General features: G+C 35.9%; 1 protein-coding gene across 18 annotated transcripts in view; it reads left to right on the top strand.

Annotated features, from left to right (window-relative positions):
* The window catches only part of SOX6 (SRY-box 6), a 404,747-nt gene that overhangs the window by 361,824 nt on the left and 18,062 nt on the right, over positions 1–24,861 (top strand). For all 18 annotated transcript variants that reach the window (XM_025150674.3, XM_025150677.3, XM_040700840.2 and 15 more), the window contains one exon: positions 9,200–9,308. In XM_025150674.3, coding sequence (XP_025006442.1) covers positions 9,200–9,308 — 109 coding nt within the window. The remainder of the gene's footprint in view (positions 1–9,199; positions 9,309–24,861) is intronic.

Here is a 24,861-nt window from a genome sequence, read left to right as displayed (position 1 = left end):
GATGAGGTGTACATCTATATCATCACAGTCATTATACACATCACACTTGATATTGTAATCTTGCAAACAGTAATCTTGCCTTCCTGACATAAACTGTAACTGCCACATTTTCCTGAGGCTGAAATAGAGAAAAACATGGCATTGATGGGGTACAAGAGGCAAAACACTGCATAATGATGTTATTATCATTGTTCCATTGTCACCCGTCTTTATTTATTCTTTAGTGATATGTTTATTTTCTCTCTGAACATAACGAAAAATGATTGAGTATACATAGAGTAATATATAAGCAGCAGTCATAAAAAGCCTCCTTGAAAAAATATGCCTAAAATGCTACAAAATGGAGGGAAAAAACAGATTGATAGAGAAAAAGCCTTCATAATCTATATATGCATGATATGCAATTATATATTTACATATAGCATAAGCCAAGGCATATATTTGAACACAGTAGCATTCAGTGGGATTTTAACTGCCTTGATTGCATTTCTAATTCTAAATATGAATATGAACATTTAAGCCCAAGTGTCTTGTGCATCACCAATTTAAGCTACTTCAGGTGTCTTCTGAAAATGGAAGGGAACAGCCCTGTCTAGGGGGTTGCACTGTGTATAAAGATAAGCAAAAAAAAGGTTCAGTACTCCCAGCAGCGCATTCAGAGCATCTAATGGAAATGCTGGCATTTGTACCTGCAATATACCACACTGTTGATGTGCAGATATTTCTGTAATTAATGCACAAACCTTAGCTTCAGATTTTCCCCTGGAATTTAGTTCCTTAATTTAGAAATACTTGAAAATAGAATATTCCAAGTATTTGTTTTTAAATCTTTATAACTACTACTCACACAGCAAGAAAAATGCAGAGTAGGAAAAATGCATTTATTGCTACCTGATAACCGCTTATTGCACCATTTTATCTGGTTTACTTTTTTTTTTCAGTACTGTTTCATCATGTCACAAAATCTGATGTGCACCTTGCATAATTAAAATGATGGAATGAAAGTATCTGTGGTGACAGCTGCCACGCTTTTAGCTTTTATAGGTTTAAAATCAAACACATATATGTCTGTTTTCGTACACTTATTTTCTATATTGTTTATAAAAGAACGTCATATTGTTTTGTGAGACGTCTGACCAGCGATGTGTGTATGTGTCGGTGTACTGGATTTTTTAAGATCTCTCCCAAATTTGTCTGGAGGGCAGCTCAGTTTCCTTTGTGCTGTTGAGGTTTGCAGAACACCACAATGAAAGTGATATTGGTGACTTCTTTTCTTCCCTCTTTTCTTTCCATTCCAAAATAAATAAATAAATAAAAAAAAAATCCAACACGTTGTGCTGAACTTAGGATAGTTTTGCCAGTTGTTATACTGCTGTGGCTTCTTGCTAAAGCTGTGTTTTCAGCCTGGAATATATCACTACATGATTAAGAGAAAAGGGAATTCACAGTTTCGAGGACAGGAACCAAACTTCTGGTCTTCTAAATTCTGTCCCAATTATAATGCATGATAGTACTTTTAATGAGACTTTATGACAAGCAGAAAAATTTGGGAAAGTATGCACAGATACTTTAACACAATTATGGCACTAAGTCTTTATTTTGGAAAAGTATTCATGTACGCTTTTAAGGCATTTCAATGTCTGCATTTTTAAAACGTTCATCAAAGTGAGGATATAACTGACAAGGTTCAACTGTCTGCTAAATTCAACTGAAATATAGCAAGATGTTTATTGTTGCTATGTTTTATTTATTCTGCTAAGGAAAAAAATGCTTTGCCATGTGCTTATTCTTGTAATTCGGGTGTTAGAAATAAAAATGGGCATTCTGAAGGTCCAAGAGTAGCTACTGAATTGCTTGCATTAGTCACCTTATGGCACAGGAAAAACAATCGTACTGTTTTCTGGTAGAAGTATATGTCAGTTGCCATTTGTGATTATTTTCATCTGTCTGACTCAGAAATGCACACGTATGTGCTTAGTTAAAAGAAAAATGTGTTTTCTAAGTGATTTCACTCAAATTCTTTGTAGTTGCAAGGTACATAGTCTTAAACTATTCACCAGTTCTCCCTTAAACATAGTGAGCAATACCTGATGTTATAAAAGAAAATTAACTTCTCTCCCTAGAAGGTTCCCAGTTAATCATCTGTGGATGTTGGTGAGGAGGGAAGGGAGCAGCAGAGAGAAAGAGGGAATTTCTCCTTAACCCCGACAATTGAACAGCTTACACTCTGGAACATGAGATTTGATTATCTTAGCATGTGTAACTACAAATGTTATTAACAGTCGTAAAATTATCCAGCTCTTTTAAAAACAAGTGACAGCCCAGGCTTTGGACTCTTTCTGACCTCTGGTGAATTCTGCAGTGTTGAGTAGTAACTCTTTCTGTTTGTTTTTCATTTACCAGCTGTTAATTTAATTGATTGTCCTTTTGCTTTTCACAGACTAATGACTTCTCATCAGTATAAGGTAGAATCCCACAGTTTCTGTGATTTAAAAAAAAAATCTTTACATTTTGGTTGATGTGTAATTTTACTGTAGACTACCACATGAATTTGCTGCTGAAACAAAGAGTTAATCAAAGAGTTCTCAGATACAACCATGCATCATGCCTTTGTGCATGAATAAAAAGTTGGAAACCGCATGAAAGCAGTAGTTGGGTTACCACACAACTGGATATGCTTAAGTCTGAACGCTTCATAACTCTAACTACTGGGGAGCTGCAAACTTATAAATAACCTTGCAATTGGTTAAAACCATATTAAAACCATATGAACAAAGACATAAAGCATTTGGTTAAGGGGGCTCAGTAAGTGCAGTAATCCTGTTGAAAGTAATCTAACCAGGGCAGATCGATAGCTTAGGAGTGCCTGCAAGTGCAGCAATAGTTAAGGGTATGTCAAAACCTCATGAGTAGGACAGCATAATATCCTAGTTGGGTGGAAATATTTGCTACCTCTATTTTTTCTTTGCTTTTGAAAAATATCTTTAAATTCACACACTCCTTTTTTTAAAGGGAAACTTCAATGCACTGAAGTCTGTTGGCTTTCTGGTGTATGTTTCCAGTTGTCAGGGAATTCATCTAAATCCTTATTTGTTTTCAGAGCTCAGGATGGCTACTGCTTGCGCTATCCAGAGTATCTTGGCATTCTGTTCAAATCTGTTCAAAATCAGATTGCCAAAAGAATTAAAGAGACTTTTTAGAAGTGGACAGTCTGGGTTTGTATTTATCTGATGCATTTTTGGCCCTTAGCACTTCTGTTTCAAACATTTTTCTTGATAGTATAAATTCTGATTATTTTGCAATTCTCAATTTTGGCTACTGAATGTCTTAAAGAGGAAAGGTCCGTATCATGACCATCACTATGAAATTATGTTACTTGGGAACTTTGGAATATTTTCTCATTGCAATAAGTTTGTGCATATGATGCTGTCATGTGGAAGCCAGCTGAAGCTTGCCACTCAGGCAGAAAAAAAAAAAAAAAAAATCATGTACATTCCCTTTTATCTGCTTTTAATCTCTTACTTTTCAGTCATGCTTTAAGATGGAGGACTATATTTAACACAGGGACCTGATGACTTCTTTCTTTCCTAATGACCCCACCTTTCCAAGCAGGATGTTTGTTTTGAGGCACTGTAATGTAATAAAAACCTTTAGTCTGCAGCAGGTATGATAGGCTATGCTGCATGTTCAGCGTGCAAAGGCGGTATTGGAGCAGTTTATGAACACTATAGGGGACTTAAAAAACTGAAAACAGTGGCAATTTCGGGATGAAAAATACACTGAGCTCTAAATATTCACCATGAAATTCTCAAAATCCACAGGCCTTTCTATAGGGTTGCCATTCTTTTAGTTGTAACAGTGCTGCAACTGTTGTGTTTATCTACTTTGCCATCGAAGGAATTCCAGCAGTTGCATGCCTGCACACCAGAAAGATGATTGACATTGTTGTAATAAGGTTAATGTTTAAACTTCCCACCCATAATAACTAAAATACCCAGAGATAAGGGTGAAAGTCAATTTGTAATTATCCCTGCTGTGCCAAGATGTTACAAAAGATTCGAAGTGCAGGGCAATTTAACTTTTCTGTCCCAGCTGTTAATAAGTAGAAAGAATAAGCAAAAAGCTTGGGGTGTTTATATATTGGCTTTCCAGGATAAAAAAAAAAAAAAAAAATCTTGTGCTTCCTCATTACTCAAGCCAGCAATAAACTTCTCTGTGTTTTCCTGAAAATGTCCTTTTGATATTTCGAATATAGTAGGTTGTTTGCCTGTTGTTTGCCGTCCACGGTTTGTGAAGAGAATAGATAACAGTTAGCAAATAAACTGCTAGAATATTTAGTGTGGAATAACTCAATAGAAATATATTTTATACATAAAGACAACATGTGATAATTATTTGTAGTCATTCTAACTAAACTACTGTCCTCAGAAGAAATAATATCCCTTCAGTCATACGCTCTGCGGCTTCAGTGAACAACCCATATTAATTCATTTTAGAGAAACTGGCTCTTTAAATTAATGTTGGCAACTGCTTCCATGCTAGGCTATTGAAATAAAGGGTATTACATCATTGTCCAAACACGTCTACTTAAATAAAAAGTATTTGTTTGTAAAAAAGATGTATTTTTTAAATCTTTCACACAACGATCAGCGTGCATGCCATTTTCCATTTCAGTCTGAGCACACATTTCAGATGTGGAAAAAGCAAGCATGTTGAAATAATTTGAGGCATGGGTATAGTCGGATCAGTCTTGGTAATCCAGAAGGGAGGGGTGCCCAGTGTATTATTACATTTCATATATTATTTTTCAAGAGATGGATGCAATCAGTCATCTTCTCGCATATGGTTTGAAAAAAACTTGTCTTCCTGGCAAGTAAACTGTTATTTAAGTACACAATCCATAGTACTACAGAAACAGTTTTGCCAAACTTGTCCAAGTATTCTCACATCCTTAAAGATGGTATAAATATCATTTACAGCAAGCCGTTTACTTCAGACTATATGGAATGCCTTCCTGCTCCCCTGATCTAAGTGTCCCAGTTTGCATTATGGCCTTTATTGCTTCAGTTTGATGGAGTGATCAGTAAAAATTTAATGACACTATAAAATAATAAAAATGTCGTTAATTTACCACGGATCTTGGATGCAGTGGTTGTAAAGTTACATTAATAAACAGAATATTTTTTACAACAAAAAGCATTGTTACGTGGGAACGTATAAATAACACACATAAATTTAAGAGCAATTTTACTGTTAGCACACACATTATTATGGAATAGCCAATAAGTGTATAAAACATAGTATATAAAATTTTATGAAAATATACTGTGCACATCAAAAATTCAGCTTTTATCTAAGTGCAGAGAAAAGCCATTATTGTGTGCTTACTGTTTCATTGCTGTTCTTTCATGAGATCACAATTTTATATTTGTTTCTAGTCATTTGAAGTTCACAGCCTTTTCAGAGGAAGGGGCAACTGTTCCTCTTTCCTCTCCTCCTTGCTGTAGTAAATCATTCTTCTACCTTCCTCTTGTGAAGAAGGAATTGATACTTTCTGCCAGAACGTGATGGAAAATTGCTAATTTAATGCAAAGCTAAAAATAATGCCAAAGGGGTTGATAGGCTTGCTCGGCGACTCTGGAAATAAGGGATAACTATCTAGCAGTCTATCTGTCATCACTGGGGCTGCTCCATCACTGACTGTGATAATATGTGAATATGATGGATGCCACAGCCTTGTGGCTCATAACATTTAACATTCATCAGCTCTCACTAACGGGGGCTTTATAATTTAAATATCTTTATTTAATATGCAACATCTACCTCATACATCATAATTTCAAAGCACTTAGAGAACCAACAGTCCTGCAAGACAGTTGAGCAGACTTTAATTTTTTCAATAACTTTTACGTTTTCTGCATGTTTGTGACTGGCAATGCATAAATAAGTGCCTAATAACATCACAGAATGGAAAATTAAGATTTGGATCTTAAGAAGAATCTTGTCTTTTTCTCATTTTAAAGACATTATCATTTTCACACTGTGTTCAGAATAAACAGAAGCACAAAGGATTTGAACTGTGCTTGAAAGAGCTCTGGGTTTTCTATGTGAACCCCAAGTGACTGTGTTGGTCTAGTCACATGAGAAGAGGTTGTCAGTGCCATGTCCTAAACCCTTTCTCCTAGATTTTAATAGGAAAACTTAATGTAACTATACAGTATGAGGTCCAGAGCCAGTAAAAGAAAAAAAGTAAAAAATAAAGACATCCAAAATGCTTCTTCACAGGAAATAAAACACTTGCACTGTCCATAGTGGTGCACTTTGTTGCAAACTCACCAGAATTTTCAATTAATGCAGGTAGGAGAGGGGTAACAATATATCCAGCAGTGATATGTGCAACAATAATCCATGTGTTAGCAACAATGGGTACTTATTTTAAATGAAGGTGTCTCTCTTTCGGTTCATAAAGGAATACTATGTGCAGAACTGATCTTCAAATAACTATTCTCTTTAGGACGAACTCAAATTTCAGATGAATTTGTTGCATTTCACTGAATTGTGAATGCATCTACTAGATAAAAGCATTATTAGTATTGAGTGACGTCCAATTTTTTTTACATTTCTCCTGGATTTGTGTAACCCCAGTGCAGATACTGACTTTTTTTTTTTTTTTTTTTTGCTACAGTTGCTCATGAAGATTATTTTTAGTTAAAAAGGGCAATCACATAAATGTCTTTAGAAGGTATTCAAAGATTGAAATGTACTTAGCTTTGTTATGGCTTTTCATGAATTAGAAGGAAGAGGTTATGTAGTAACTGTGAATACATCTTTGTTTGACAAGAGCAGGTATTTTCATGATATAAGTGCTTTTGTTCTGCTGTTCCCAAACCTTATCATTTAATTCTCCTTTTTTTCTCCTTCTGTGTCAAAATATTGATATTCTTTGGAAACTTTATTTTTTTCTTTTTCCTCTTTTTTTTTTTTTTTTCCAAGAGAATATTTTCTGGTAAAATCAAAGAGAATGAATGACTAGAAAGATATTTCAAATGTGCATATTGATATGTAGCAGGGTCTGTTGATTTTTATGGCAGAAAGGTATTTCTTCTGAAACACATTTAAAGGCTGTTCTTCCAAGAGTACTGCAGGTGCTGTGTTAACATCCTTAAGAAAAAGCTTTTAGTGCAAATATTTTGGAAGAGAAAATATGTATGTGAAAAGCTGTTTTCTTAGTACTGATCTTTGTTTTTATCTCAACTGCAAATCAGCCTTTTGCAATGGAATGCAGAATCTTTGATAAGCTTCTTTTTTATTCTCTCTACCAGTAAAACCGATCCCATCCTGATGGTTCAGGATGTATTGTTACATTGCACAGCGTCATTCAGTACAATATTGGGCCTCAAGTATTACAGCGCATTTCTACAGACACATTTCATTTGTAACTCCTTTTTTTTTCTGTGAGTTTCATTGTGTACATATGCTCCTTCATCAGCCACCGATTTTACAAAGGAAATAAGTTATTAAGTTAAGTGAATATCAGTTGTAGAGCAGTTTTGTTATGATTAGAAGATTCTGATAAACTTTTAGAAACTGAGCTAGTACCTGAAATGCTTGAGCTACATGTTGTAGCAAATCCAGCATCAGGGTTTTTTTGTTTTGGGGGGTTTTTTTTGTTTTGTTTTGTTTTGTTTTTTGCTTTTTTTCCTTCCCCTGCAAATTTGACAATAACAATAATAATCCATGATTGGAGGAATAAAAAGGATGGAGAATCAAAAGAATTCCTGAACTGCTTGGCTGATAGGTCTTATTACTGAAGCATACTATTAAAATACAGAGATAATACAAATAAATATTTCGAGGTGGAGCGAATGAGAAGTCAAGGCCATCACGTATGTTTGGTCCATAAGAACATTTGCAAGTTTCCAACCATTTTGCAGGAGAGAAACTTATAGTCTTTTCCTTTATGTCTTGCATACACAGCACAGAACTAGGTCATTGAACAATAGACTGAACAGCAATCAGCACTCTACTTCTGCATAATGCATTAAGTATAACATGGAGAAACTGTTCGTAGAGCTGAAAGCTGGTATTTCATGTCTGTAAATTCAAGCTGACATGACATTTAATATTGTTTCGTAGTAATGAACAACAAGGTTTCATTCATTCACAAGTACAACATAATGCCAAGTTTAGTCTGAAGAGGTAACAACAAGGCAAGAGGGAAAACATGTTATGTTCCTTCAAATGAGAATGCTAAATTAATGATAACCATTGAATGCTTTGCTACTGATATGCAGCACTACAGAGACTTCTATTGTGGGACGGTTCTATGCTGTCAATTGTAGCGACCTTGTCCAGTAGCTGATTGAAGAACTAACTGGGTTAACACATAAAATACCTTTCAGTTTCCAGTTTCAACTTTCCTATGAAGGTCTTCAGCTTTCAAAAGCTTTTCGTACTTTATTTTTCCTACGAGCTTGCACTTCTTTCTTTTTTCCTTTCCTTTCACTATCCTTTTCCCTTCCCCTTCCACTTCCCTCTCCGTTTCTCCTCTTAACCCCTTAGGTTTCTCTTCCACTGAGGTTCAATTTAAATTCCCAGATGAAATAATACTATCATTTCTGTAATCTATTATAACTTCTTTAAAATACTTGTCTTTGAAAAACTCGCATAAAATTTAGACTTGTGTTTTCTTTGAGGTCTGATGGCTAAACTGATTCTCATAGTGGAGAGAAGTGTTGTTGTTGTTGTTGTTGTTGTTGTTGTTGTTTTCCCCCTATTATACTAGGATTATTTTTTAATACAAATTCTTTCAATTTCTGAATTTTTACATCTCCCAAATGTTGACTGTCTTTTCCAGTTTAAGTTAGAAATATGTGGTAAGGCAAAGTGAGCAGCATCGATCAGTACTGTTTCCTGCCAAGTGTGTTTTGTATTTGCATGTACAATCATCTATGCATTATGGCAGTGCAGATCAAAATAATTTCAAAGCTTCTGTATATGTTTCACATTTAAAACTGATTTTCATAAATGCAAACGTTCAGAATCTGTAAAAAATAGTCTCTGAGTTAAATTTCTAATTAAATGCACTCATTGTTGGTATTTAAAAAACAAGGCACATGTCACTGCATGCATACATGCACAGGCACACAAAGAGAACTAACATGCATAGAGCATTAAGACTATTTCTGTTCTCTTCCAGGAAAGAACAAGATTTGAGAATTTAGGCCCACAGTTAACAGGGAAACCCAATGAGGATGGAAAACTGGGCCCTGGTGTCATTGATCTTACAAGGCCAGAAGATGCAGAAGGTGAGTTGCAATTTCTACTGTGGGTTATTCAACACTGCATCACAGAATGGTTGTGTAGCTGAAATGCTGCCAGCGTCATAGATATCCTCTAGCTGCTCCAGGGCAGCACGTTTGTTTTTTTTAATTTAAGATTTTAGTAACTATGTGGCAAAGGGTGGGTCCATTAAAAGTACTGCTTTGCAGTACAAAGACAGACAGCTGTCAAGAGATAGTGTAAAAATATTTCACATTCTCTATATGAATGTCTTATACACAATATAAAACTTCGGTGCATTTGCACAGATTTTATTGATTTATTCAGTATGTCAGGCAGTGTCAGGTGGGAATCAGTGTTTCTCAAGACAGATTTTAATCTCAGAAAGTGTATAATCCTATGATGCATTGCAAGAAGGCATGTGGGTAGATACGAAACCTACCAGTTACTGTAGTGAGATTAATCTACTACTCAGCAAAAATGCCATCTTGCCACTTCAGTTTACTTCTTTTTTTTTTTTTTTACTTAGCAAGTTCTAGTTATACCACTGTTTGTCAGGAAAAGGTTAAAATGTCTCTAATTATTTTCTGTTAATATCCAAATATTTGACAAGTTTGCAATTTACTTTTGTCTTCAATCAAAAGAAGACAAACTTATGACTGTTGACCAATAGGGCTATTTAAAAATGATTTTTGAAATATAGACAGAATTTGTCTGATAAAAATACATTCATGTTTTCTGTATAGATATTTATCTGAACACATATTCTGTTCTTATCCTTGTGACCCAAAAATAAATGGTTTAGATAAGACCTCACAAATTTTCCTTTCTTTTGGAAGTCTGAAAACATCAGCACATGTAATTGTTACCTTTTCTTTACTGTACAAGTAGTGATATGCCTATGATAAAAAAAACTTAAAGCCTTGATTGGCAACTCACATATGTTGTCCTTAAAAAGTCCCTCAGTAAATCTAAAGAGCCTATGACAAGTACGTGTACACAATGCAGAAATGTTGAGATCCAAGAGGTTCCTATATTGACTGATCCATACAGAAGTATAGCAACACTCCAATTTACTACAGCAAAATATTCCTATTTATGGGCTTAAAGCTTGTCAGGTGGAACTGCCATGTCCTATGAGCACATGCCTTCGTGTCTTTGCTTAAACATTTAATGTTAAGTGAGTTTTCATAATCAAGCTTTCTGGTCTCCATAACAGTAAGATAAGATAGTGATTGAAGCTCATCAATTGTTTATTACAAATAATATTCATTAGGAGGCTAACATCTTATTGAAACATTTCAGATGTTCCCTGTGTATGTATATGTATATATTTATACATATTTTTTAATAGATCATTATAAAACCAATAATTTTTCAGATTCCGTGTTTTTTGTTTTTTGGTTTTTTTTGCTTCTGGAAAAAAGACTTTGGAAATGCATGGACTTTAAAAAGTGCTTGATGACTCATTATTTATTTATAAACTGAATTGAGAAGGAGTTCCCATCCTTCTACAACATCTCATGTTACAACATCTTGAAGAGTATTTTTTTCCTCAGTTGGAATGAAAAGTTGCAACAGGATACTTACAGATACATACACAGTTATTGGTTCCAAAGTATCTGTCAACTGTCTAAGTTTAAATCATTTCCTTCAATTCAACCATCCTCTTTCTGGTATTATTAATTTAGTATCCTTATAGACCTCATGATACCAACAGCCTCTCTTTTTACTGGATAGTGCACAATGAAACTCTGACATATGTCCCCCAGGATACAGTGATGTGTGCCGGTTTAAGGACAGTCTTTTCAGAGCTGGTGGGGCAGCTTGAGGTATGGTGTGTTGCCACATGGGAAATTTGAGTTCATGAATGGATTCAGATTTCCATACTTTGTTTAGCAGCCAAGAGATGTCTCTGGAAGAGAGATGCTGGGCCAGTACCTCTGCTGAGATGTGAAAAACACTGGCAGGATTTCAAACTGAGCCGTTTATTTGTCCTTCTAGTTATAGACGAGGTGAACTTAGACATTAGCTGGATATAAAAAAGACCTTCAAAATATCACCCAAGTTTTGCTTCTTTGGCAAGCTAGCCAGGTGGTGACGCTTCAAATGTGGCATCTCTTAGAGTAGAAGCCTATTGAAAGCAGTCCTGCTGAAATGTCAGCAGCTAAACTGCTGCCTCTCATGTTATATACCATTCTACAGGCTCTGTTCGTTTTCAAATATAACAACTTCTTCCCAATTGCCATGAAGGATACTACAAACCTTCCTAGATCTGTTATGTCCCAGAGTTTTTTATACATTGCCAATATTTTGTGCTCGTGTATGTGTGTCTGTTTGAACATCGGCTTACTAAGGAACTTGAAAACTTTTCCTTCAGCCTCCTCTAAGAAGAGAGTTTTGTGGCTGCATTGTAGTGTGTTGCCGAGGTCACAGTCTCAAGTGCATGTCAAAGATTCCTAATGATCATCATCATAACCTTCTAAGGCTTGGTGTGTTTCACAAACCTTCCTTTCTGTTTTGTCCTTGTTACTTAATTTTGATCTTTACCAGTTTTATTTTATATATTATTTGAGTGCACATTGCTATAGACATTTTTTAGCTGATACTTATCTCTTGTTGTTTACTTTTATGTAGTCATATAGAAAATAAACATTTCCCAAGTAACATACTGGTGGCCAGCTTTAGACTCCCTTCCTTTTTTCATCAGATCTATGAGGTCCAAATGAATCTGTGACAGTGAGTGCATGGCTTAGATCTTTCAGATGGTTTACTTCCGTCACCAGAATTTTCAAACTTCAAAACTATGAAATATATTTAGAAAAGACATATCAACTGTCTGTAGAGGGCTTTTTTAGGGGGAAGGGTACAAAGAAGTTCCTGAACCAAGGAGTCCAAGTTTAGTTGTATTGCTGGCAATAAACTGCGAAGAAAGGCGGTTTGAACTGCATCCTTATCCCTTGCTGATGTGCACCAAGGGAGCTGTGGGAGTGCAGTTCTACAGTTCCACTCCATGTCTACCTGCGCACTTGTATTTCCAAAGGAAACTAAGTGTGCAGAGACATGGTACATGTCTGTCTCTTCTCAGCATGCAGCCGAGACAGACAAGATCTGGGAAGTGCTCCTGGGTCTCATAGCTTTGACACAGCCTTTAAGGTTCAAGTAATTTGTTGCAAGAAATATCAGCAAGCTTTTTTGGTTTATGGAGTTCCTTTGTAATAGTATCTAGCAATGATTTCTGTCTATTCCTTATCTCTTATCTATAATGTATGGCAGAGATCTGACTCTGACAGGATCTGAATCACATTTCCCTTTAATTCTAGGAGTGCTTGTGGTATTTGGTTATTGATCACAATTTGAAACTACATGTGTAATTTTTCAAAACATGAATTATAAGAGAAATCTTGAAATTTTTTACGTTTGACTTTATGAAATTAGAAAGACATAAATCTGAAAGGACACTGCAGAATGAACATTAGGCCTTGTACTTGTTATCCCTGACCAGTGTGTGAAACATTTTTTAGACTAACGGCAACCAGGACTAAACGTAAAAGGACTAACGTTGTCCTTTCAGAGATGAATTTGCATATGAAGCTGTATTCAAAGCTTGTATTATTCTGAGTGACCTGTCATCTAAATGGAGGCCTGATAATTATCTATAAGAATTTTATATTAAATATGACATAAACCAGCATCTCCATTACTTCCTTAGTTACCGTCAGGACTGGGCTACCTATATTAAAAGTCATGTTCAGACTGTATACAAAAACATTGCTGCTGACTGTGACACCATTTGATGAATAATTCCCAGCTCTTAGAAGTGTATCATTACCTGGAAATCCACGTTGTCATATTAAAGTGGATAATACCATTGTAGTTGTCAGAATTAAAAAAAAAAAAACACCATGATTTGAGACTCTCATAAATGTTCGGCAACTGGTATGTGAAATTATAAACAGCCAGATATAGAGCTAAGCAAGATTTTTTTCCTTCAAAACTCATAATTTTTAAGGAACTGTTATTTGTGTAGGCAGCTTCATAATTTTGAACATTTGAGACTGTCAGGTACTGAAGAATTGCTAACTGGCATGAGGACACTGAGACAGCTTTGAATCTGTCCATAGCTAAAGCTCCTCTTCGAATGTGACTGGCATGCATCAACTGACCAGAATTTGGTAGAGTATAGGCAAGAGGTCATTGTTAAATTCCAGGTGGGGGAGCCTAAAGTATTTAGAGTATTTTTAGTTTATTTAAAATTTAAAGTATTTTATCTTAGAACCTTGGATGTTCTGAATACATTTTGTTGGTTCATGTTTAAAAAAGAAATTCATTTCACTGTTGGTGATGGTGCTGCCTCTATTGAACCACATACATCTCATGCATGTGTAACACACTATGTTTAACGACCCTTTTACTTTTTATGCTTGTGGTGAAATGCTATGGAAAATTTGTAGGAAATATGCTAAGATTTTGCTTAGTAGTAGATAGTAATCTGCAGAATAGACTTAATGTTTCTGTTGACAATTACTGATTGTACCTTAACGTATGCTGTAGTTTCCTTAAGCAGTTGTAGAGATTCAAATTCCATCAAGATCTGATCGTCATTCCTGCCAAAGAATTTGATCTGTTTAAATACGGTTTTCTTGATTGGATCCTGGGCTCAGGGCAACAACATCTGAATGTTATTGTTTTGCCATTGCCTCACTACGTGATTTTGTAAAAGAGAAATAACTTCTCTGTGTCCTGTTTTCCAATATGAAAAAATAGATGCATTGTGAAGCCAAATTCACTTTCATAAAGCAACTGGAAACAGATGAAAATGCCATATTAGCATTAACATTTTGTTCCAAGTTCAGTGTTTGTTTGTGTTTATACGTTAGAATCAGGGGCTTACTAGTTAAATATTTGGCCTCATAAGATGGGACAAAGTACACAAAGCTCTTTTCTTCTGAGTCCTGTTTTGATATTTTCATTTGTTGTATTTCTTATATGGTAGTCTTTCTGAGTCTGTAAGCTTTGCTTAGCACTTGCTGATTCTTCCTTTGATACTAATCTGCCAGAGTGTGATAAGCAGTGATCCACAGTTAGGAGGAATAGACCCATCCCTACTAGTGGAGAAAAAAAGGATTTTATAGTAAGATTGTGGGATCTGCCTGTACACTTTATCTATGTATTTACTTTATTCTTGTATTAGACTATTACTTTTCAAAATCTCCCAAAGATCACCTTTGCTATGAACATAGATGCTAGATGTTAAGTCAGTCATTAAGATGTATCTTGGAGCCCTCAACTTGGGCTTGGTACCAGCCCATCTTCTAGTCAAATAAACTTTTTAGTGTCTCTGCCCTCATTAGTGCATATGACCACACTTTCTCAGCCTGCTGCCTACTTTTATGTGTAGGTTCCCTGGTTTAAAGATTGTGTTTTTCTATATACCAAGTCACTGTTTGAAATGTGGCTTTAAGCCTTACATGTTTGGTCATGGTATTTTTGACCATTCATCAAAAAGGTTGAAGGCAAGCCAAATTGCACACTGCATAACCATTGGTAACATGCTAATTGCAGTAGTAAGCCCTAGCTTAATCTTATTAATTCCTATTCAGATATATGCAGGTTTTGGTCTGAACCTGATTTTGGAACTGAACCCAAGATTGTTGTACAGGAGCATAAGCTCAACTTTACTTTTATTTCTATTCAGTAATAAGTGTGAGAATCCAGTTCTGTAGTATTTCAGACAGTGCATTTGCTGATCAGCATACAAAGTCCAGGATTTGCTCAATGTTGCCATTACTGCAATTGCTCTTTTTATGTCCATAGAATGCTGTCAACTTCCCATTCAGATTTGACTTTAGCTAGCCACATTGCAAGGCATTTTCTACCACAAGGAGAGATAATGCTAGCCCAAAAACAAGGGAAATTGAATGAAAGAGGAGGAAAGAAATGGTGTTAGAAATCCTCACAGATTCAAACCATTTTCAGAATGTAGTGAGCAGACGAGGGATTGCAATGGCAGCAGAGCAGCACTGAACATGGAGTCACTGATGGAGGAGAGAAATGAGCTAACTGGGGAAACACAGTGAGTTTTTCCAACGTGGAAGGTAGTTTCTTAGCCTTCTGAGGAGAAACACACACACAAAAGGATTAACAGAAGTAGTACCAGGCTGATAACATAAGGGTAAGGAGAAGCTGCCACCTTGTCCAGCTCCAAAAATGTCCATCTGTCAAAACTTAATTTCTACTGTCCCAGTGGTAGAGCAGGCATTGTGACAAGTGCCTGCATTTTGCAAATCGCTTCAGAAAAAAGCAGATCATTGCTTCTTAAAGGAGTACCTCTATCATATACTTAAATCTCCAACATGCTCACGTATGCCCGACAGCAAATACCTGCTTATACAAAAGGACGAGACAGTTCCTTCTTAACTCCAAAGGAGGTTGGCTTTGATCGGCTGAAGAGGTAGGTGAAAGGGAGCCATATTTTTGCAGGCAGATCAATCCTGGCAGGCTGCCAACACAGTCCAAACCCGTGAGGTAACTTGTTTAACACCCTCCTATGTAGAGGTGTAAACAGAAGGTAGTACATGCATGACAAAGCATCGCCTACTTTTGTGACAGCGCTTCATAAATACTGGAGGAAAGAATGCCTCTCCACGCCAGTATTTGTCGCACATAAATATTTGTAATAGTTGCCATGGCAGTTGAGAAGGGAAAGATGAAAATCAGAAAACAGTGAAAGCTGTCTGAAAACAAAGAAGTGTTTCCAGAGAGTGTGCAGTAAGCTTAAGCACTGGAATTTTTATTCCTCTGAATTCTTGTTATAGGCCTTTTTAAAAAAATTCTCTTAAGTATATCTTTATTGTTTAAATTACAATGACTTATTAATATCTTGATTAATTAGACCAGATGCTAAACGTGGTTTTCATTCATTGTGGTTGCCACTTTTAACACATATGAATCTATTTGATTATGCCTGCAATTTCAGTGATATGCCCATATTTTTCAGAATAACTCATAACAGATCAGGAATCTGTGATAAAAAACTTAGGCACAGATTTCTGTTGTATTCAGTTGTACTCCAGGCCTCAGCCCTGGAGTAACTCAGTGTTGGCAAACGGGATAGGAATAAGACCTTCTGTTGTTAAGAACCATCCCATCACTTTTCTGATGTTAACCACTTTATGAAGCTTGTTGCCAGCATCCCAATAACATTTTACAAAGGGAACTCCCACTCTGAGAACTGAAAAATCTGAGCAGAGGGTGTGTGGAGTGGTTTTTCCTATTGCATTGAAACCTACTCCTCTCAAGACGCTAATATTAAACATGTAGTATGCTTCTCACTTTCAGCATTATAAATCTGGATGTTCTCTGTGAGTGTTACCTTTTGATTTTCAACTGTCTGAGGCATTTTTTCCAACTGCTAAAGATCAGGCTTTTTGTTTGCTGTTCCTGTGTTACAGTAATTGATTCTTCTAGAATAGCACTTTTATTTTAAAAATTCTAATTTTCATTTCTAATATTGTACAGCCACTGTTCCAATACTCAGTTTTATTCAGGGGTGCCCATTGCCACAATACAGTTAAAGCTTGTCACAGTTTCCACTATACAGTACAAAAAAAAATTTTTTTTTAAGGAATTCAGAACAAAGCTGTAAAAGTAACCGTGGGCTGCAGTTTTGTACAGAAAATCTTTGCCCATGAGAAAATTATCGTCACAAATGCTGAAAGCATCAGTTTGCTTAGCTACTTTTAAGTGGAGTGAGGGAAAAATTAAATATAGTAGTTCAGTGGGTTAAAACATTGTTTCACACTCTGAGGTCCACATACAGCCACCACAGGTATCAAAAAACCCGTGGTCCTGATTCTTATAGCTCTGTACATATCTTTCTTGTGGTCCAGTATTGGAAAAGGAGGTTGAAGCTGCTTAAAATAGTATGAAATTTTCAGGCAGAAGTGAACTTTCAGCTGATGGAGAAATCCACTGTTGTGCTTTATGGAGGAGGGGGGAATCTTGCCCCTTTTTCTTACTTCCTTGAGTAAAGCAACAGGGCGGGGATATTAATACATTAAGGAAAGAGCACTGTACGGCTTCCAGACAAGTTCTCTTCTTTTTACAACTCTCTATTTTTCTAAATATAACCTGTGTGCCATTTTCTCCTCCAAGAACCTTAGTATCTCAGCAATAGCAACGTGTTTAAAAACATCTGCTTTTCTTCCATATAGACATGCCAAGTATCTATGCAAGTCTTTTCTATAAAACTAAGTAGCAAGGGGACAATATTTTCTTCATCTGTAGTTTAATTTTAGAGAATTGGTGGTCCAAAATGTCTGTGGGGTGGGCATTGCGGTACCTTCACAGCTTCTGCAAATATTAAATGATAATGTTTATGATTGGGTAGCTACAATTTCACAGGAAGTGCAGCTTTTCTAAAAGGTCATTTGTAATTTTTCGTGTTAGTCCCTATTTCTTGGCAAATACCCCATCTTTTTAAAATCCAAATCAGGTAAATGTGGCAACATATTTGGACATGCCTTGTTTGTAAAAAAATATCTTGACTTCACTCACAAGTCCCAAATATGCAGGTGCAGAATATTTGAAAAATTAGCCTTAAGAGTTTTTTCTAACATTTGTTATTACCCATGGAATTACAACTTTATCATGCTGCTTTTGTCTCTCTCCCTTTGTGTTATATTATTAACTAATTACATTATTAATTATCATAATTTCAGCACTTCATGTGAAAGGCAAGAAGAAATGGCATACGCATACCCAAGTCCTAGGTCCTTGCAATCTAATTACTGACATGATATGACAAGTGAGAATAGCAAACACTGGGTGGAAAGGAGTTGTATTGTCAGTTGTATTGATACAAAGAATGATGTTGCGTATGCTGGAAGGTGCCAAATTCAATTACAGATTTAACCCAGGATATGGGCCACAATTGCAGTGATTCCAACACGTGTTAAAACCTTTTGCAAAGTTTTCTGTATTTCATGGATATCACACAATTTGAGGGAGGTGGCTTTTTAAAGCTCTCTCTCAATGTTCAACATAAATCCATTTTAAAAACCACGCCATACCTAAGCTTTTGAAATTCACTATTTTGCTACAAAGCAGCAAGCAAAGTTGCTCATTAACAGTGCTCAGCCACACCTTGAACAATGCATCCGTCAAATATGAAGTCAGGCTGCCTTTTTCTCTGTGGTGAATTCCTGTCTGTCATTTCTCCATCTTAAAACAAAACAGAACAAAACAAAGCATTGAGTGAAATATGAATGGATCTTGTCCCATAGCCCTTGCTCAGGCAGGATTTTCTTTAAAACTGTTAGGGATGTCTGAAGATTGCAAAATTAACCTCTGTGTTTTAGAATCAGTTTTCCAGATGTTCTAGGTGACGCTGTCATGTCAGGAGAAATTTGAAATTATGTAGGTAACGTCTCCACTGGCAATAAATCTGCAGCTCTTATGAGAACATGTTTGTGTTAAAGACACTGTTCTTTGTAGTGTTCTGACTTTGACAGTAATTTCAGAGGGCTAAAGCTTTTCTCTGACAATGAAAAACACAAATTGCAGTATCAACAGATTTTTTTTTCATACAATAATGATAACTATTAGCAATATTTCTCATGATAATTTTGTCCCTTTTTATCTTTCTGTGGAACTTTACTTTCCTCACCTGAGTACAGAATGAAATACTGAAAGGACACAAGAATGGTGTTTGTGGGGATGTACACTGTAGTAAGACTTGATGACTGGCAATCCTGTGCTTCTGATGTCATTATTTAGGCTGAGTAACCATAAACTTACATGTGTTTCACATTTTTTTTCTGTCAATATTGTTAGCATTTAATTAATTATCTGTGAAGGATCTTGAAGTCTGCAAGTGGCATATGGTTGAAAAATGTTATGACACTTAAATTCCTTCCAAAATCTGTAGTAGAGGTTGCTGCTTCATCCCAGTTTCATGGATCTCCAGAGAATAACTTCTCATACTCTTGTGTTACAGCACAAGTGGGGCTATGTTGGCCACTGAGGGCTTTTAGGTCAGTCCTTACACACTAACTGCGTTAATATTCCATGAAATTTAAGATTATTTCATTGTTTCAACTGTACTCTCCTTGATTTCTATACGGGTTAATTTTGCCATCAATTGTGGTCAAGAAATCTAAACTGTTTGTGTAAGCCATCAAGAAAATAGTTGCATTTAGTGGCCTTGATTCATTTAAATAATGTAGATTTGGGCATGGCTGGCTGCACAGCATGAATGTGATAATAGCTTGTTTAGAAATATTGTTTCAGCCCTTAATATGACCCAACTAACAGTTCAGCTTTGAACACTGGTGAGTGAGCTGCTACTGGTATGCCTAGAACAGTTGATTTGATTTTACACCCAGAATGTATTTCACTATTAATTTTAGCTCCTGACTTTCAGATGGGGGACGACGTACATGCAGGTTGTGAGGGTGGCTGTGAAAACTGTTGCTGTGTTTTAACTGAGATTAAGAATTTTGCTTGCATATGTAGAACAAATGTACTAAAAAAGTAAACTCACTGTCACCAAAACTGAAAACAAGGCACTTTGGAAAATATATGCTGATATATAACTGGGTAGAATTTCCTTCATTTTGCAAAGCCACGAGCCACATGCATCAGCTCACCGCAAAGTCATTAGGTCTTTTTAAACTCAGATGAAAAACATTAACAAATACCACAAAAGGCTTTAGTATGGCCCCTTTGTTCATTCACATATGGCAGTTTATAACTCCTGCACCACTTGGGTCGTGTGTTTGTTTAAGCTGCCTCCATCAGGCCAGCCCTGAAAGAACAAAAGACATCTTGAGCGATCCTAAGCAGGAAATGGGCTAATCTAAACATGGTTTGTGACACTATAAGTAGAATAGAAAGGGGAGGGATTGATTAGTCATTAATGTCCAATTGACTCCATATGGATGTTGCAATAATAAGGCCTTTTTCAGTGCAGTAGCAGAGTTATTGAATTAGAGGTTTATGTTTCCTCAGAGCTGACCTTAGGGAATTCCCTCTTGGTTCTTCTTGTTGATGTTTTAAAGAGTATGGAGTCTCTTAACAGGAAAAATAGAAGCCTTATCATAACTGAATTTTGCATGAACGTAGCTAACCTCTGCCACATTATATTCTCAACTATTAGTATTCACTTAGCATATTTCAGAAACTTTACAGGTGAAATACTTTAGAGCCCATTCAAATATTGCACTATTTCATGAATCACTCACATATTTCTCAGTTTTCATCCCCTCCTTATTCACTGACATGCAGCTTATAAGACATTTTGGGCCCTCAAATCTGAGCTGAGTAATATTTGTTTAGCATTTGGAATGAAAGCAGCTTGATGAACAGACACTTCCCTGCAGAATATTTGTGTCTGTATGACTACAGGCATCCCTGTTGGGCAGCTGGTCATGTTTCCACATGGGTGTTAGTTTTACACAGTGATGACAAGGCATGCCAGTAAAGACAATAGTTCATGAGATACACATTTATTTTACCTCTCTTTCTGTTAATACAGAATCAGAAAGTCTTGTGAATATGGGTGAGGATGTAAAAAGAAAAAAAAGTTAGAAGCAGGCAAGGGACAAAACAGATATAAAAGATACTCTGACCCTGTTACAAATCTTAGATTACAGTGAAGTAGTAATTTGTCTAACTTGGAAAAAGCTTTGAGCTTAACAGCTCAAAAAATAGATACGTTATTAATCTTGTATTCTAGATTATCCAAAGTTTTTGGTGTGTGTGTGTGTGTCATTCTTTTCATTTTTCTATTTGATTTGAAATATTGCTTTAGCTTTCAGAAGGGCTGCATTTGTCTGTCCGCTTGCTAAGAGCTGGAAGGGGGGTCTGCCGAGCCAGGTTTTCATTCTTCCTGCTCTTACTGCATTTCCATGTCTACGAGGAACTCATCTCTAGTAGCAAGAGTGATTCTTAATTGCATGTTCGTTAGGCTTTAGTTTCTGACATGCAAGCTGCTAGCAGTGCTAGTTTTATTACCACAGACAGAAACAGATATTTTGAAGACAGAATCGTGGAATCATAGAATGATTGGAAGGGACCTTTAAGATCATCTAGTTCCAACCTCCCTCCTATAGGCAGGGACACCTCTCTCTAGAGCAGGTTGCTCACAGCCCCATCCAGCCTGGCCTTGAATGCTTCCAGGGACAGGGCATTCACAACTTCGTTGGGCAAACTGTTCCAGTGTCTCACCACCCTGACAGTAAAAGAATTTCTTTCTGATATCTAGTCTAAATCTACCCTCTTCCAGTTTAAAACCATGTCCCCTCATCCTGTTGCTACCTGGCTTATAAAAAGTCCCATCCCATTAAATACATGAGGATAAACTTTTATGTGGCCAACATTTCAGGGAAATGGTGCCTTTCCTAAAATTCTTGTTATTTTACAAGGTGACAAACTAAGATAAGTGCAGGAATTGCATGATAAATAATTTATCAGTTGTTACTATGTGCTTCTTAGCACTTCATTCATGGAAAATGTTTATCCTTTCCTTGTGGATGGGCAGATTCCTTTCCCTTTCAAAAGCTGTGATTCTTGCCTATGCATTAGAGAACAGTCAATTTCTTTTGGAAGAAAAATAATGTTTGAAATTACTTTAATGAAGCTGTAACATTTTTAGATTCACTCTGTGATGTTATTTGGCCCAATGCTGTCCCCAGATGCTAGTCTGGAATCCAGCTCCCACAGTGGAGTTGATTGCCATATACCCACAAAAAATGATCATTCTCATCTAATCTGATTTTAGCTTTAAATCATCTAAGTCACGACAAGTTGAGTAAATGCAAGGGAGCTAGGAAGCAAGGCAGTCCACACCCTTGGAAGCTAAAAGTGTCACTTTGAGGATAGCTCAAGCCTTTAGGCCAAAGTGTAGATTTCTTTGCCAACTAAGCCATTAGGGCAGCCAAACTGTACTGCTTTTGCAATAATTTTGAATCCTGACCAAGCTCTTGATTCTGAAAACTAAACTCTCCTTCCACAATTGCAGTATGAACTGCAGAAATATCAGGCAGAGCATTAGTTGCCATAGAAAGACAATTACCAGTGTTGTCCTCTCTTCTCACCATTCATCTGTACTATGTTCTTTATTTTATCTAGTGTTTTGGGATAATTAATTAATTATTAATCAATTAATAATTAATTTTATTGTTGTTGTTAATTATTATTATTTAATTAATTTCAAAAGAGACAATCATGAATTGTCTCTTTTGAAAAAGCATTTTCAAAAAGAACAGGTGTGAAACACATACAACTTTACAGTCATATATATCATTTTTTCAAAATTTTCCGGCATCTCTGTCAGTATTATCACTACCACAGTTAAGAAAAAAAAATCCATACTTTGTAATACCTGTTTAAATTGTTTATATAGGACATGATGCTGTGTGAATATCTGAGTGACAGGATGAAGTACCTAAGATCAACTGTGCAGTTTGAAAGCTTGTTCTTATGTGTTTCAACTTGAAAGAGCTCACTCAGCATATGTGCTTTTTATATCATTAGTGCCTCATTTCTAACCTCAGAAGATAGTGAGAATTTCTGGCTCCCCATGTGGAATCATATGCTAACAAAAGTATTTTCTTACAATGCTTTATAAGCTGAGTATAATTCTGTAGCTTTGAGATACTTAGAAGAACACGGAGATTATACTACTTCAGTTATTTGCAGAAATTCATTTTGCAGATGCTTTTGTGACGGCCTATGGGTCAACTTGCAAATATTCCCCTAGAGATCAAGTACAAAGAACATCAACTTCTTGGCTGCTTTTTCAACTTCTACAAGTATGGACTTGCTTAAAGCAGATGCAGCCAGAGCTTCTTGGGATGATTGTAATTTATTACTTTAAGTAAGAATTGTTTTCTAACATAACCTTTCTCCTAAAATACTTTGCTTATGTGTTTTTTTTTATTCCTACCTAAATTATATCCAGATTAAAAGATCAGCCTGTAATCTACTAGGAAAAATACTCTGTGCCTCCATTATTAGGTTATGCCAAAACTTTCTTGGAAAGGGCTAAAGACAATCTCCTTTGCCACTGTGAATAACTACCTTTCAAAAAGTCAAAAATAGAAAATCATCCTACAGGTTCAAATATGTCTTCTTTGTTATAAGTAGGAAAGCTGAATAGTAAATGACTTTTTAATTAAAAAAAAATATATACATTTTAAAATTTATTACCAACTTCTTAATTGCCCATGTACTATTTAAAAATATTACAGTAATTTTTTAAAAGACGGAATGACCAGTATGTGATATAATCTTTCTCAAATCATGCAGTTATTTATCTCAGTAAATGTTTCAGTGTTGACTTACATATTTGTAACTTATTATATTTTCACAATAAGTAGACTCTCTCTTAAAAGATGGTATCTTTGACATGCACGTTACAAACCTTCTGACAAAAATGAACAAAGCCTTGTGGACTGTTCACATCCCTGAAATGGTCCTACAATGCAAATCCAGACCTTCTGTCACTCAACAAAACTACTGTTTCTTTCTGCAGTAAAAAACTGCATTTGTACCCTCCTGTAAGCACTGAACACATCTTGCATAGTACTTATCTTAGAGTAGTATTAAAATAGTTTTGCATCTTCCATTTGCCACAAACTTGCCTTCTTTTATGTGCACGCATGTTAGTATACAAATTGCCAAATTGGTGTCAGTTGTAAAGTAATGGCACTGGAGGCATCATAAATTACCATGGTGATCCTCAGGAGAAGACACTGCTGTATATGAATGAGTGTTTTGCTCTCAGAGTAATGTATGTCTTCATCTGGCCCAGTAGTCAGCATATTGCCCTGCGTTGATGGATACAGTCAGCTTGAAACGACACTACATTTCACTGCACAATAAACATGGCTGTCAACACCATGTAAAGCAATATGAATTTATCCTGTATGGTCAGTGCATTTTAAATTAAATTAATGTACTGTGGACATGGTGGCAAAAAGGTAGTGTATTAGTCATGCATCCTGTATTTTAGGACTTTTTTCATGTAAATGGATTTCCTATACAGAAAGTTTTAAATAGTGTATCTGAGATATAGTGTTTTTATAGTAAATTAGTTTTTGTACACTTAAAATCTTTTAAGTCAGTCAATGGAATTAGTAGATCACTACTTGGTGTAAAGAAATAACTTTTTTTTTTTTTTTTCCAAATATGAAATTAATGTCCGAGGCTGTCATAGTGTCATATTCCACATTGAAAAAAAAAAAAAAAGACAGAAAAAAAAAGGAGACCTATTGCTGCGCTAATTTGTTATTAAGTACCTTGCTTTTCAAGGTTTGAAAAGTTTGATGAGTTGACCAGTTTGATGAGGCCTAAGATTATGTATGTCACTTTCTTATTGTAGGAAAGGTCTTTTTGCCTTTCTGTTGTAGTGAAGGTCTAGCTCTGTAAACATATGTTATTATCAGGATGCAAAAGTTTTTCTGGGAAAATCAGGCCTTATCCAGGCTGTTAGCTCTTTCTTCTGCATTAACTAGTTCTACAGCTCCCACTCCATCCTTTGAAATCTAAATTTCTTATGATGCTTTGCTTCTT

This window comes from Gallus gallus, chromosome 5 (assembly GCF_016699485.2).
Source record: "Gallus gallus isolate bGalGal1 chromosome 5, bGalGal1.mat.broiler.GRCg7b, whole genome shotgun sequence".
Taxonomy (NCBI): domain Eukaryota; kingdom Metazoa; phylum Chordata; class Aves; order Galliformes; family Phasianidae; genus Gallus; species Gallus gallus.
The sequence above is the reverse complement of the archived record's forward strand: the minus strand, read 5'-3'. Positions and strand labels throughout refer to the sequence as shown.